The sequence below is a fragment of the Pleurodeles waltl genome, chromosome 12, assembly GCF_031143425.1.
Source record: "Pleurodeles waltl isolate 20211129_DDA chromosome 12, aPleWal1.hap1.20221129, whole genome shotgun sequence".
NCBI lineage: Eukaryota > Metazoa > Chordata > Amphibia > Caudata > Salamandridae > Pleurodeles > Pleurodeles waltl.
This window is the reverse complement of record NC_090451.1, coordinates 692,805,224-692,821,416: the sequence shown is the minus strand read 5'-3', so window position 1 is coordinate 692,821,416 and position 16,193 is coordinate 692,805,224. Positions and strand designations below refer to the sequence as shown.

Here is a 16,193-nt window from a genome sequence, read left to right as displayed (position 1 = left end):
ACTGCGAACCGTGGCCCCATAACCGCAGGGCACTGGGAGAACACAGGGGACACTCCTTTTCCACTTTGTTAACACATCTGTGGACCCAGGGTGCTTCTGCGTACTCCGCTTACGGCAAAATGCAACGCTGTAGCCTGCCTTGTGCAGGCCTTCGACCCAGAAGCATGAGTGACATGGCCACAGTTAACCCACCTTCTTCACCACTGCTCACAAACAAAAATAACAGAGTTAGGGCTTCTGATGGATACAACTACCTGTGGATTCCTCACCTCATGAATACTCCCATGGCGCCAGCATTCGACGGAAATCTTCTTACTAGTCTCTGCACGTCGACGAGGACGTCACTCTAGCCCACGCGACGCCGTCTGACGTCATACAGGCAATAAGAGGTCCTCGACGACGTGCGGACGTCAGTTCCCTTTTTTCCGTGCATTCGAAACGGTTATCTTCGAGGGAGCAACTGTTACTCTTGCGGTTACAGTGTATATCTTGCTGCGTAGTCTTTCGCTGTGGAAATAATGTCGCAGAGGAAGTCTGGATTTAAGCCTTGTCGTGAGTGTGGAGGCAAGATGTCGGTGACGGATCCTCATTCCGATTGCCTTTGGTGTTTGAGCTCCGACCACGACGTCTTGACTTGTGATTCATGTCAGCACATGAATCCAAAGGCCCTCAAGGAACGTGAGGCGAAGCTGTTTATGGCCAAGTCAAAGGGGAAACATCACAAGAAATCTTCTTCCCCAAGACATCGGCGTCATCGAGACTCCCGGCGCCGTAGAGAATCTCGGCGTCATTCAAAGGAGACTCGCTCCAGGTCTCCGGATCGGCGCCGAAAGACATGGGAGGTCAGTCCCACGGTTACGCCGCATCCTTCGACGCCGTTGCCCTCTCCGGCGTCTCCAACTTCACCTGGACAGGCGTCGGTGATTGAGGTATTGGAGCCTCAAGTGTTTTCTCCGGCGCAGACGCCGAGGCCGGCGTCGGGGTCGCCTCCGAGACAGGCACCCCAGTATCCGGCTTTTCCCACCCCTGGAGCCGATAGTTCCGCATTCTTGAATGCGATGTATGCCATCTTCCAACAGATGGCTCCAGGGGGTGCTCCGGCTGGGCCTTTGGCCTTTTCTTTGGGTGATCCTGCGCCTCTTCGGCCGGCACCCTTTATGCCCTTTCTCCCGTTTGGGAACGTGGGCTCGGCGCCACTGTCGGCGCCGGTGGCCGCTCCGGTGGCTTCAGAAGGATTGGCCCCGGGGATTTCCATCCCGTCGACGTCGGGATTTCGGCCTGTGACTCCGGTGGGTCCATCTGCGGCAGTTGCTCTTCCGTCGGCGCCGAAGTTACCTGTGGCGCCGGATGCGGCGTCGGTGGCTTCTGAAGATCGGTGCCGATCTTCGACTTCGGCGGAGGCATTGTCGACTCCGCGTATTGAGCAACGACTTCATTCAAGGAGACGTGCTCTCCGTGTATTGGAAGAGCAGGAGTACCAACGAGCCCTAGAGGAAGGAGAGCTAGAGGACTCGGGTGATGGGCTGCGTGGACTGGAGTCGGCCAGTGGGCTGGACACTTCCCCTGAGTGGGACCTTTCGTCCCCGGGGGAATATACTGAGGAGGCTGCTTCCTTTCATGCAGTGGTACGGAAGGCAGCTAGTTTTTTGGACCTGCCTTTGCCGGTGGTGGAGGCAAAACAAAACCTTTTGACAGAGGTGTTACATCCGGCCTCAGCCGCGGCGGAGCCTCTGTTACCATTTAATGACGCTCTGCTGGATCCGGTGTTAGAGGTGTGGAAGAGGCCGGCATCTTCCCCAGCAGCTCACAGAGCCGTGGCCAGGAGGTATCGGACGGCTCCGACTGACCCTGGTTTCCTATCTAGGCACCCTACGCCGGAGAGCTTGGTGGTGCAGGCCTCCTGTTCGTCCAAGTCAGCGCCTGGTTCTTTTCCGACGGTGCCTGGGGACAGAGATTCAAAGAAGCTAGAGGCGCAGTCGAAGAAGATTTTTTCATCCTGCAGTCTGGCGTTAAAAGCCACCAATGCAACCTGTATCCTGGGGAGGTATATTCATGCTCTGATGGATGACATTTCCTCTTCGTTTACAGAGCTTCCCCAGGGTCTTTTGGATCTTGTCTCGAATGCCCAGGCTGCTGCGACCCAAATTATCCAGACGGGACTGGATACCACCGACTCGGTAGCCAGGGCAATGGGCACAACTGTGGTGGCAAGGAGACAGGCCTGGCTCCGTAACTCGGGCTTTTCGGCAGATGTACAGTCCACATTGTTGGATCTCCCGTTTGATGGGGACAAACTGTTTGGAGCTAAGGCTGATTCGGCCTTGGAACGTTTTAAAGAAAGCAGGGCCACGGCTAAGTCGTTAGGGCTCCAAGCTCCTTCTTCCACGGCCTCTTCCAGATTCTTCAGGAGGTTTCGTGGATTTGGGCGTGGCTCTTCCTCCTCTTCCTTTCGGGGGAGATATCAGCAACCTGCTTCTTCCCATCCCTATAGATCTTTCAGGGGGAGAGGTAGGGTCCGCACCAGAGGAGCCTCTCAGCAGCACTCTGCCTCTTCCTCATCCTCTGGCGGGGTGCAGCAGGGGAAGCAGCCTTAGGCTTCCACCATTTCCCACTCACTCCTCTCCTGTAGGGGGAAGATTACAGCATTTTCTCACCAAATGGAAGACTGTTACATCGGACACTTGGGTTCTCAGTGTTGTGGGAAAAGGCTACACCCTTCCCTTTCGGGAGTTCCCGCCCCTCATCCCGCCCCGCCCTTCGTATTGTTCAGAAGAACACCTCCTGTTGCTAGAACAGGAGGTGCAAGTCCTCCTTTCAAAGGGCGCGGTGGAGTTGGTCCCGGAGCAGGAAAGGGGTCGAGGAGTTTACTCAAGGTATTTCCTGATTTCCAAGAAGGATGGTCGTTTGAGACCAATTCTGGACCTGAGGATCTTGAATTGGTTCCTCAAGCAGGAAAAGTTCAAGATGCTGACCCTAGCACAGGTGCTTTTGGCGTTGAACATGGAAGACTGGATGGTGTCTGTCGACTTGCAGGATGCTTACTTTCATATCCCGATACTCAAGTCACACAGGAAGTATCTCCGGTTTGTGGTGGGATCGCAACACTATCAGTTTGCGGTCCTTCCGTTTGGTCTTACTTCAGCACCTCGAGTCTTCACGAAGGTGATGTCGGTGGTTGCGGCAGAACTCAGAAGGAAGGGGATAGCAGTATTCCCTTACTTGGACGACTGGTTGATCAAAGCCAAGTCCCCGGAGCTTGTGTCGCATCATCTGCAGTCAACAACCCAGTTGTTGTTCGACCTGGGTTTTTCGGTGAACGAGCCCAAATCTCACCTAGAGCCCTCTCAGCGCCTCCTGTTCATAGGGGCAGTACTGGATACAACATTGGGTCGGGCCTTTCCTCCGCCTCAGCGGATTCAAGATATTCAGGATTTGGTTCCAATGTTTCGAAATGGAGCGGTAGTTCCAGTCCTCAAGGTCCTTCGTCTGCTCGGTCTTTTTGCCTCCTGCATTCTGTTGGTCACGCATGCTCGCTGGCACATGAGGGCTCTTCAGTGGTGCCTCCGAAGGCAGTGGTCTCAACACAGAGGGGATCTAGAGGGTACTGTCAAGATCTCCAGAGATGCTGCTGTGGATTTGAAGTGGTGGATTGCAAGCAACAATCTTTCACAAGGAAAGCCGTTCCAGCAGTCGCCACCAGTGGCCACAGTCATAACGGATGCTTCCACTCTAGGGTGGGGAGCTCATCTGGGGGATCTGGAGATCAAAGGTCTTTGGTCTCCAGAGGAACAGATGTTTCACATCAATCTGTTAGAGTTACGGGCTGTACGTCTGGCTCTCAAGGCCTTCCTCCCTTCCCTTCGTGGTCAGTCGGTACAGGTCCTAACGGACAATACTACCACGATGTGGTACATAAACAAGCAGGGAGGAGTGGGGTCGTACCTTCTCTGCAGAGAAGCTCTTCGACTATGGTCCTGGGCAAAGGACCATCGGATTTGCTTGATAGCAAACCATCTGGCCGGAGTTTTGAACGTGCGTGCGGACAGTCTCAGTCGCCACTTCTCGGCAGACCACGAGTGGCGTCTCCATCCAGATCAAGTCCGTTTAATCTTCCAGAGGTGGGGGTTTCCTCGGGTAGATCTGTTCGCCACTCGAGAGAACGCGCATTGTCCGTTGTTCTGCAGCCTTCAGTATCCGATGCAGGGAGCGTTGGGGGACGCGTTTCAAATAACCTGGTGCGGCCAGTTGCTTTACGCGTTTCCTCCCATACCCTTGATTCCTCGAGTATTGAGGAAGATTCGCCAAGACCGGGCTCTAGTAATCTTAATAGCTCCGGATTGGCCAAGGAGGGTGTGGTACTCCGACCTTCTCCAACTCTCAATGTGCCCGCCGCTCCGTCTCCCTTTCAGGGCAGACCTCCTCTTGCAGTCGCAGGGGCAGGTTCTACACCCCAACCTCCAGAGTCTGCACCTACATGCCTGGAGATTGAACGGGGCAACCTGAGTTCCTTCTCTCTCCCGCCTGAGGTAGTGGATGTTATATTAGCGGCCAGGCGACACTCCACTAAATCTATCTACGCTAATAGGTGGTCTAAATTTGTTGCGTGGTGTGGAGAGAGGCAGATTGATCCTTTGCATGCTCATCTATCGGACGTTTTGTCTTTTGCTCTATCTCTGGCGCAGAAAGGTTGTGCAGTGGCTACCATTAAGGGTTATTTATCGGCCTTGTCAGCCTTCATATGTCTTCCAGACCAACCATCTTTATTTAAATCCCCTATTGTTATCAGGTTCTTGAAAGGTCTTCTAAATCAATATCCTCCAAAGCCATTCATTATGCCGCAATGGGATTTGTCCTTGGTCCTGACTTTCCTTATGGGGTCCCCTTTTGAACCTATGCATTCTTGCCCCTTGAGGTATTTGGTTTTAAAAACAGTCTTCCTGATAGCTATAACATCAGCAAGGAGAGTGAGTGAGTTGCAGGCCTTATCAGTAAAGCCCCCTTATACAACTTTTTATGGGGATAAGGTGGTGTTGAGGACCAAGGCTGCTTTCCTCCCGAAGGTTGTTTCACCCTTCCATTTGGCTCAGGCAATTACTTTGTCCACGTTCTATCCTCCGCCTCATCCTTCCAAAGAGGAAGAAAGACTGCACCGTCTGGATCCAAAGAGAGCGTTGAGCTTCTTTATTGATAGAACAAAGGATTTCAGGCTGGAGGATCAGCTGTTTATTGGATACGTGGGCCAGAGGAGAGGAAAGGCAGTCCACAAGAGAACACTATCCAGGTGGGTTGTTCTTTGCATTAAAATATGTTACTCTTTGGCAAAGAAGGATCCTCCTGAGGGCATTAGAGCTCATTCCACCAGAGCTAAGTCGGCCACTTCGGCCTTGGCCAGGGGTGTTCCTGTGGTCGACATCTGCAAGGCCGCAACTTGGTCGTCCCTTCACACTTTTGCAAAGCATTACTGTTTGGATTCTGAGGTTAGAAGGGACGGCCATTTTGCACGGTCAGTGCTGCAGGATTTCTTGGTTTGACCATTTAGGCACCCACCGCCGGGCGTGGTACTGCTTTGGGACTCTATTCATGAGGTGAGGAATCCACAGGTAGTTGTATCCATCAGAAGAACGAGTTACTTACCTTCGGTAACGACTTTTCTGGTGGATACATTAGCTACCTGTGGATTCCTCACGGTCCCACCCGCCTCCCCGTTGCCTTTCTGGTCTTACCAAGTAATCCTTGAGTGCGCTCCTCTTGGTCTTTGAGGGTGCAATAGATGTGTATATAATATATTTATATATATGTATATATGTATATATCTTTGTGTATATACTTGGTGTGTGTATATATTTTAAAAGAGAAAGTTTTATATATATATTTATATAAAAAGATTTACAGTTATTCATACACTGTTGTGTGTTTTTACAATATAAAGGGATGTTGCCTTGCTCTTTCATTGCATTGCCTGGTTTTTCTCATGCACGTAAAAAATGATTGGTACTGACGTCCGCACGTCGTCGAGGACCTCTTATTGCCTGTATGACGTCAGACAGCGTCGCGTGGGCTAGAGTGACGTCCTCGTCGACGTGCAGAGACTAGTAAGAAGATTTCCGTCGAATGCTGGCGCCATGGGAGTATTCATGAGGTGAGGAATCCACAGGTAGCTAATGTATCCACCAGAAAAGTCGTTACCGAAGGTAAGTAACTCGTTCTTCTCTGACCCGATATATATTCCCAGGGAAAACCTTGATTGTAACTTGTGTTTCACTGTTGAAACGGTTATCCGACATTTGTTCAAAATTTGAAAAACATGGAAAACACGTAACCAAAAAAAATTCTCCATTTTCCATGTTAGTCAAGGTGCCAAGGCAGAGTTTGTTGGCAGGCCCTGCCGCTGCTGAGTGTGTTGTCCCTGGCACAGAGTAGCAGAACAGCATCACCTGGCCTGCGAGCTCCGATCCCACTTGCAGTTTAACCGGGTTAACAATGACAATTGTTTCCTTGTTGGTCCCGCTGGTGCTGGAATAGTTTGTACATTTTTGTCTCTCTCTGCCAGAGGAATGAACAATGTACTGTGACAGGCTAATACGCAGCCAACTTCTGCCTGTCTTGCGTTGTTACTCTCACGAACGAAGCTGGAGGTGGGGCAGTCGGCTTTGCCACTAGTAAGGGAACATAAGTTATATTACAGAACCTGTGGACTGGTACAGAAACATACAAAAATATTCAAAGTTATTCCACCACTTTTGCTGCAAGTATAATATAAGATGGAGCAAATGTAACTTGCAACAGACCAAACAATTTTGTTTCACACTTTTTTTTCACTGCTTTACATAATAGGAAATGCAGAACATACATGTTGCATATGTGTAGAAACGGTACAGAATTAATTTTCTCCATTTTAGTTTTACATAGATAACAGATCTGCTGCCGACAGACCTATTGTATCTAATACTTTAACACCAGCCCACTTCGAACCACTGGCCTTTTGTGTTCTTCTCCCAGCCATAGGCTTGCCACATTGATCTCAGATCAGCCTGCAGGCGACTGACTCTCCTACCCGACAGCTGTTTCTTTGTCCTTCCACCTCATGGAGCCCTTGCAAACCTGTGCATTTTTTGCTATTTTGTTTCCCGTCCATGCCTCTGAGAAAGCTTTTCTCTTCCCATTCTGATCAACCCACCGCCCTCGCCCTCCCTCCTACTTGTTTGATGTTTTCCTGTCCCTTTGGTTCCCTGGTATTTTTGCACGTCTCTAATGGACTGCTTGCTTCAATTAATGTGCACTACATTCAACGAATAATTTAGTTTTTTGATTTACAAGTTAAAATGGTTGTAGGCCATCTTGAAACAGGGAATTAATATTAGGATATGAGAAGAAACATTCCAAGATGACGCACGCATGAGCATGCACTGCCAGACATCATGAACTACGTTTTCTCTTTAAATACAAAAAATGCATTCCAAGATGTCAACCCATGTGTGTGTATGCGTGCTGATGCATCTGCAGCCATCTTGGACTTTTAGTAGATATATAAATCTAATTTACCATTCTAACCAGCCTATTGACCGTTTTAGAACGGTAACTTAATAATAAACAATACACATTATATTCACAAATAAGCATTTACAAAGCCAAACGCTCTGAATCTTGCCTTAAAATGCAAGCCTAATGCCTTTGTCCTTATTGCACAAAGCTTCTTGCCATATGAACTGATGTCAAACTCGTTTATCCTCTTTTATATTAACAGTAAAATAGCTCAAGTTCAGCTTCTCCTCTAGTTTTTGCATCAGTATACTGTGTCTGTAATTTGGCTTCTGGGGTAAAACGGGCCACCGTTTGAGAGGTGTTGATGCAAAGCATTATTTTCAATACAGAAGTTTTACTTGGACTTTTACATTGCTTGCCAGGGCAATAGTGTTCGAACCAGCCCCCGTCCACTTCCTGTTTCCTTCTTTCCAGTCTCTCTCTCTTTCACTTTTTGCCTGATGTGCCTGTTGCCAAAAGCACTGGGGAGCTATAAACAAATGTAATGTCCCTCGACCTTTAAAAACTGGCCTCCAGTGGCTCAAGCCCCTGAGGAAATGCCAGATGGAATAAATAGATAATCTTTCATTTGTATTCTGTCCAAAAGCCGGTGAATCCCTTCTGTCTAAAGAGACGTGCATCTCTGAAACATCCAAGGCTTAAGAAGAAAAGTATAGGTGCCAGAAACTGCAGGTCTAAAGGGTTGTTATCTTTCAAAGGTTTGCCTGTGGCCAACTGCACTCACCCAGCTATGCCAAAACTTACTGTCGGTTCACTTACACACTTAGCTGAAGATAGCATCAGGCATTAGTATATCAAGGCATATAAGGCTCTATGGGCCAGATGTAGCAAACACTTTGCGACTCGCAAACGGCGAAATCGCCGTTTGCGAGTCGCAAATGCGTGTTTGCTATGTAGAAATGCATTTTGCGAGTCGGAACCGACTCGCAAAATGCATTTCCGAGTCACAAATAGGAAGGGGTGTTCCCTTCCTATTTGCGAGTCGCAGTGGTATGCATATGGAGTCGCAGTTACCATCCACTTGAAGTGGATGGTAACCCACTCGCAAACGGGAAGGGGTCCCCATGGGACCCCTTCCCCTTTGTGACTGGACCCAAATTTAATTTTTCAGAGCAGGCAGTGGTCCAAGGGACCACTACCTGCCCTGAAAAAATCCGAAACAAAAGGTTTCGTTTTTTTTTCCTAAGTGCAGCTCGTTTTCCTTTAAGGAAAACGGGCTACACTTGGAAAAAAAAAACGTCTTTATTGAAAAGCAGTCACGGACATGGAGGTCTGCTGTTCCCAGCAGGCCTCCATCCCCGTGAGTGCCCTGAGTCGCTATGAGGTCGCAAATTGCGACCCACCTCATTAATATTAATGAGGTGGGTCTTTGCGACCCCATAGCGACTCGCAGAAGGTGTCTGAGACACCTTTCTGCATAGCAAATTGCGACTTGCAGGAAAATAAACAATGACAGACAGTCACAAGATGGGGGGGGAGAGGTGAAGGGGGGAAAAAGAGAGTGTGGGAGAGAAAACATGGTATGGAGAAAGAGAAATGATAGCGCTCCATTTCTTATTAGCTACGTTTTCACTATATAAATATGGTTACATACAGAGTGAGATATAGAATAGTTGGGGGCGTGGCAGCCGGCGCCAAAGATGGGTGCACACAAGCATGGCCCCTTAGCTGCCAACTCTAAATCCCCACCCATCTGCCACACTATCCTGTTGGTGCAACCTGTCAGCCGTTACCAACCATCCTGCTGCTCCAGGGGAACCTGGACCGCTTTGCAGTCACAGCAGCAGTGCTCTGGCCTGTATACTCCTAGCCAATCTTCGAAACGAGGTGCAGCAATAAATGCCGTCCTGGCCTCACTGATTGGAGGATAGCAGTCACGCCAGTCTGCCCATATGTGGTATAGCCAATACCCCGCACAAAAGATACTGTATCGGAGACGGATCTGGGACCCCTGGGTGACAAAATGGCATTCAACAGTATAGAATGGAACTACATCTTCGTGCACTGTCAAAATTGGGATTTGGACTGAAGTGTTGCAACTTGATTAAACTCCTCTAGCAAAAACCACTAGCAAGAATCACAGTGAATGGTGTTGTCTTCCGCATGTTCACCCTGCACAGGGGAACAAGACAGGGATGTCCTTTCTCCCCCACGATTTTCGCACTGGCTCTAGAGCCGCTTGTTGCCTGGGTACGTAAGGACCCATTGGTACAGGGGGTGAGCATTAGCGCGACTAGGAGGAACATGCCGACAATGTGCTGGTATACCTTGCACAACCCACCCTCCCAGTTGATAGGAACCAACAGATATCCTTGATCTTTGAGGATCACTCTGGATATTGCATAAACTTGTCCAAATCTGTGGTCAATCCACTGGCAGGATGTCCCCCACATCTCCCGTCATGCTGCGAGGCACCATTGGTATTAAACAGCTTTCCATATCTCAGGATCCACATCACAAGGGACATCACATTGATGGGCAAAGCGGCTCTTTAGAAAATGATGTCACTTCCACATCTCCTTTGTGTTTTCCAGAAAACACCATACTGGATTCCACTGTTTGTTTTCTGGCAGATTGATCAGGTACTCCGTCTCCTCTTATGAGATGGTAGAGCCCCATGTACTGCCCTATGCAAACTCCAGAGAGGGGTCTCAGACCTTAGAAAAATAGTACTGGGCTTCAGAACTGATAGTCATAAATGATTAGGTCTTCTCCGATTGTGACAAACTGGCGTACTGGGTAGACAGAACAGTGATGAGAAGGCAGGAATATGTGACAGCCCTATACAGATATCAAGAAGAGAGTCGGCCACCGTCTCACACTCTGTCCCTGGTGACGTCCTTGAGGGAGGCAAATAATGCATTGGGATTGAAAGATATGATTACTGAAATTACGCTCCTATGGTACAGCGATCTATTACAAGAAGTGGGTGAACTGGCAGGATTCTCCAGGTGGGAGTTGATTGGAATCGAGCGGTAGGGTGATGTCTGGGGAGACCACTCGCTCATGCCGTTTGAGTCTCTCTCTCAGGAGTATGAACTTGTGGAGACTGAACGGTACAAATATCTCCAGTTTGGTCACTCTCTATGATGCCACATTGTAGAAGGGGAACAACTGCCACTCTGTTAAAGGGCAGACTTCTTACAGAGCCCATAGCAGACAAGTCTATTTGAATAAACTAATAAACAATACCCTAGACCCATTAGGGTTCCTTAGAGAGGCATGGACCTGTGACCTCGGAGAAGCAGGATGATGATGACTGGTTGGAAGCACTACAGAGTCCCCGAGAGATAGCTATACGAGCAAGATTTTGTCTCATACAATTGAGAATCCTGCTAATCTAAGACCATTCTATGTAAGATCAAGAAGACTGACACCTCCATGTCTTCAGGGCTGTGGGCAGGAAGGTTCCTTTTTCAGTATCCTATGGGCATGTCCAGTGATCCAGACCTACTGGAGGGAGTTTACTGACAGGATCTCTCAGGTCTTGGAGCTTGCTGTCTCCTTGACTGGAAAATTGACTTTATTGCACATTACAGGGGAGGATCCATATCTGAAAGATTCAAACATCCGGGCTACACTAGCGGTGGGGGTCACCAAACTAAACTTTGCATAGGCATGGGGCAAGCCCACCCATCTGACACTAGGGGAGTGAGAGTCAGACCTAGACCGGTGCCAGAGGGCAGAGAAGGTGGTATATCAGAGTTGGAGATGCCCCAAGAAATGGTATAGAGTCTGGGGGCCCGGTGCAACTTCACAGGTGGTGTGTACAGTGGGCTGTAATAACACAAATCATTTTGAGATTGTGGGGTTACTGTGGTTGCCACATTCTAACAGGCATGACGTCAGGCGGTAAAAGTACCATTATATCATTGTCAATACAAGCCTAAATAGGTTTTAACATCTGTCACTATTAAGTTTATTCTGTGAAGATCTTTGATATTAATGTATGCATGCTGTACTCTGAGGTCTGTTCAAATAAAAAGAGTTCTTAACAAAAATATATAGAATTGCTCTGAGGTCTAGGGGCCGCCATAGAACACATCATATGATATCTAGGCATCCATTACCATAAAGATATGCTCATGGGAGCCTTAATATAGTTCTAACACACTACACCACATGCAGTCCAGCTGGATGGTCACCACCAGCAGAACAAGAGCACAAAGGAGTAAATCCTAGCAATTAGGTTAAAACCACCACAGGCTGTTCAGGAGGATAGTCACCACCTGCAGGACATGAGCACGAGAGTTTACATCCAAACAGTGATAGTTAAACCACTGCATGATGTCCAGCTAGATGGTCTCCACCTGCAGAACTTGAGCACAAGGGGTTGAATTCAAGCAGTCAGAGTAAACCTAGAGCATGTTCTCCAGGTGGATAGTCACCACCAGCAGAAACTGGGTTACATTCAAGGAGTGAAATAAAAACCACGGCATGATGTTCATATAGATGGTCACCATCAGTACGACATTTGAACAAGCGGTTAAATCCAGGTAGTCAGAGTAAAACTGCTGCATGCCATTCAGCTGAATGGTCACAACCTGCAGAACACAAGTACAAGGGGATATGTCTCCTTGTGGACCAGCAACAAAGTGATGCACTGGTCGTCCATCTCTGTGGGGATTGGAGCAGTTCCATGTGGTTGAGAGAAGAATCCTGGTGTAGATTGAGAGTCTCAGGGGAAAGGAAAGCTGTTGCCAGGCAGAGAGTAGCGGGCAATGAGCCTTAGATGCTATTCATTTAAAACATCTTCCTTTCCTTGTTTCCCACCCTCCAGCGAACCTCTGGGTGTACGACACCTTGGAGAACTACCGGTACCTGCAGTACTTCTCCTGGGTCCTTTACCACGTGTTGCTGATGATGGTCTCGGCTGGGGTCGCCAAGTACATCTCACCGCAGGCAGCAGGTAATGAGGGACTGTCAAGGCATGCTGGAAGGAATTTCAGAAGAATTGTTGGAACCATGTGTTCATATTTCACTTTATAGCTAGATTTTTTGCCAGCAGATTTGGAATGATTTTTAAATGTTAAATTTTCTCCTCTAGTAGAGAAGAGTTTCATGGATCATTTTTCCCCTTGAGTGTATTCCTATGCAACTATTAACATTTTTGACATTTTCCAGACCACATACAAAAACAGTGTTGGGTGGGGAGAGTGAGAGATATTCCTCCTCAAAGTGGGGTTAGCTGCACTCCTACTCCATTCATACGCCCCACACCCAGCACCACTCATACTTGCATACCACTTAGAGGGCCCGTATCTGATAGGACGTCCCAGGGATGCTTCCCAGTGCTACATGGGGAACCCGATGATGGCAGATGAGCGTTCACCATACTGGGTTCCTGCCCCACAAATGGGTGGGCTGTGTGGCAAGCACATAATTTACCAGTACCCCTCTTTATATCTTGAAAGCACTTATTTAACACGACAGGCTGTAGTTTTCTGAAGCCAAGGAGGTCCTTCTCATGTTCACAACATGCATCTAGGTGAGGAGGTGGTTCGAGTCTTTACACCAACTAACGAGGATCAACCACAAACTTCCTTCAAGCCGAGCATGTTTGTACAGGACACTGCTAAAAACAAACTTTCTTTGAATACACCTTTTGTTTTTTTATATTTTTTAGGCAATAAAATATTCTGTGTGTGAGTATACCATATTGAGCTGTGTCAGAAAAATTGAGTAGAGGGTAAAGCTGTCTTCTAACGACCACTTTTTGTAGCTCTAGTTTATTAAATGTGGTCTCTTGTTATTAGATCAAACTAAGCCATTACATCAAATTCATTTTGACCAAATAAATTTTTTCATTAGACTCTCAAACATTTGCATTTTTTAGAAAACAACATTTAAAAAATCAACCAGATTTGTTTCCTACAAATGGTGCCATTCAACTTCATAAAAGTGTATGGATATCATGGACTAAAGGTTTGTGAGGGTCATTGAAGAATACCATGGTGGAAATGACACTTGTAGGGGCTGCACCTTATATGGCAATATGCCTTTTTCACACCTATTGCTGAAAAAATAATGAATCTGAATTTCACAGATCATAAACGTGGAAACACCTGACACTTGTTTTATGTGTTGTTCTGAAGCTTTATCAAGGATTTTCAACATTAACATTTCAAAATTACTCTAGAATATTTGCTATTGTCACGCCAATGTGCAGTGCAGGAGTACATTTTGCATGTATTTATTTATTTACAAGTGTTGTGTACCGTGTTCGGTGTACTCCTGCAAGACTGAGTGCAGTCGGTAGTGTGGGATGACAGTGACTAACCAGGTACTGAGGTGGAGAACGCTCCATGCTACCCTGACCTCAAGGGATTACCCGTAGTTTAGATGGAACTAGCGTGACCGCTTGTAGGGAGCTGGCCTGGTGTATGGTGTGCACCTGTGGTGTTATCTCCTTATACCAGGTCCAGGTATCCCCTATTAGTGAGGTGTAGGCAGTGTCTAGGAATCCAGGGCTTCGTAGAGGTAGCTGGGAATGAGCAACCAAAACTTATCTAGGAGACATGCAAAGCTTATGCAATACCACTATAGTCACACAGCACTTACACACATGAAAGAACCACACAGTGTTACAAAAATAAAGATACTTTATTATGGTAACACAAATACTAAATATTGTATAGGTAATACTCTACTACCATGTGCGTAACCACACTATTATATACACATCAGGAATTGGCATAGAAAGCAATAGAAAACAGTAAATTACTGCAAATAATGGAGACCCTAGGGAGAGACCAAATCATATACAAAGTAAGTGGAATGGGAGAGTCAATCCCCCAGCGAAGGAAATGGAATCTGTAGAGGTTAGCGGGAGTAACTAGGAACCCCAAAAAGCAAGTACCAGAGTGCCCCCCCAGCGACCAGGAGAGGAGGTAAGCACCTGTTTTTCCCCAAACCCACAGGTAAATTTTGTAAAAGGACTGTGCAAGAACCAAGCAAGACTGGAAGAAACAGAAGATGGATCCTGACAGAAGAGGACCTGGAAATGAAGGGGACTAAGTCCAGTTCTAGTTGGAGTGTTTGGTTGGAGCAGGAGCCACTACCCACCCTTCTGGAGATGCAGGACCAGGTCGACGGTGAAGACCAGGAGTCGGCTACGCAGCACAGGAGTAAGAGAAGAGTTCCAGACGTGATGCAGTTGATGTCCCACGTTAGAAGAAGAGTTGCAGTCAGTCAGTGGTGTGGAAAAACCACTAACAAGCCTTGACGAAGGCAAGAGTTGCAGATGAAGATTTGCAGAGCTGCCAGGGACCAAGAAGATCCGGGGGACTCAACCCAAGGAGGGGAATCCCAAGCGACCCTCAGCAGTGAGGAGAGACAGAAGTCGAGGGTGCAGCCCCCACAGGCAACTCACACGCAGCAGGCTCAGGAGACATAGGGCCTGATTCTGACCCTGGCGGTCTACGACCGCCAGGGTGGAGGCCGGGGGTAGCACCGCCAACAGGCTGGCGATGCTCCCATGGGCATTCTGACCGCGGCGGTACAGCCGCGGTCAGAAACGGGAAACCGGCGGTGTCCCGCCGGTTTCCCGCTGCCCTAGGGAATCCTCCATAGTGCCGCCATGGGGATTCCGACCGCCTTACCGCCATCCTGTTCCTGGCGGTTTTCACCGCCAGGAACAGGATGGCGGTAACGGGTGTCATGGGGCCCCCTAACAGGGCCCCACTGTGATTTTCAGTGTCTGCATAGCAGACACTGAAAATCGCGACGGGTGCAACTGCACCCGTCGCACCCTTTCCACTCCGCCGGCTCCATTCGGAGCCGGCATCCTCGTGGAAGGGGGTTTCCCGCTGGGCGGGCGGGTGGCCTTCTGGCGGTCGCCTGCCCGCCCAGCGGGAAACTCAGAATAACCGCGGCGGTCTTTTGACCGCGCAGCGGTATTCTGGCGGCTCCCGCCGGCCCTGCGGTTACCGCGGCCGGCGGGAGTCAGAATGACCCCCATAGTGAGGCCCGCCCAGCACATCTGGAGAGGAGTCCCACCTCGCTTGAGCAGCAGGCAGGAGACTGTGCTTTGCAGGGAAGAGTCCTGGAGGTCGGGGCTTCACGGACCCTAAAGGTCCCTTGAAAGAAGAGCCACCAAGCCTTGGTAGCTGTAAGAGTTGTGGTGCACAGGGGTACTGTCCTGCAAGGAAAGGCAAAGACTGACCAATTCCCAAGTTGGACAGCTGGTAGAGGGGACCGAGGGGATTACTCCAGACTACCATTTGTGTTGCAGGATCTATGCAGAGTTGCAGGGGTGAGGATCAGTGCCGCCGGACGTCAATGCAGTTGGTGCCTGCAGATGCAGGGGAGTGACTCCTTCACTCCAAGGGAGATTCCTTCTTGCTTCCAGTGCAGACTGAAGACTTGCCGCCCTCAAAGGATGCACAGCTTGGGAAATGTTGCAGTTGCTGGGAGGAGCCAGAGAAACAATTTTGCAGAGCAAAGTCGTAGCTGAAGCTGCAGATTGTGGGTTCTTGTGAAGTCCAGTTGTGGTTCCAGCGAGATTCATCCACTGCAAGATGAGTGGGATGAATATATACTTCCAGCACCTGACTCTCCTGTACCGCAGATGGTGGAATCCCCTTCTGAGGCGATAGGTGCTTTCCACACCCTTTTGGAATGGGCGGCCACATGTTTTGAGCTTCAAATGC

At 48.7% G+C, this 16,193-nt stretch overlaps 1 protein-coding gene across 2 annotated transcripts in view; it reads left to right on the top strand.

Annotated features, from left to right (window-relative positions):
• LOC138266850 (chloride channel protein ClC-Kb-like) overlaps window positions 1-16,193 on the top strand; it is a 436,514-nt gene that overhangs the window by 40,745 nt on the left and 379,576 nt on the right. For both annotated transcript variants that reach the window (XM_069215547.1, XM_069215546.1), the window contains exon 3: window positions 12,323-12,451. In XM_069215547.1, coding sequence (XP_069071648.1) covers window positions 12,323-12,451 — 129 coding nt within the window. The remainder of the gene's footprint in view (window positions 1-12,322; window positions 12,452-16,193) is intronic.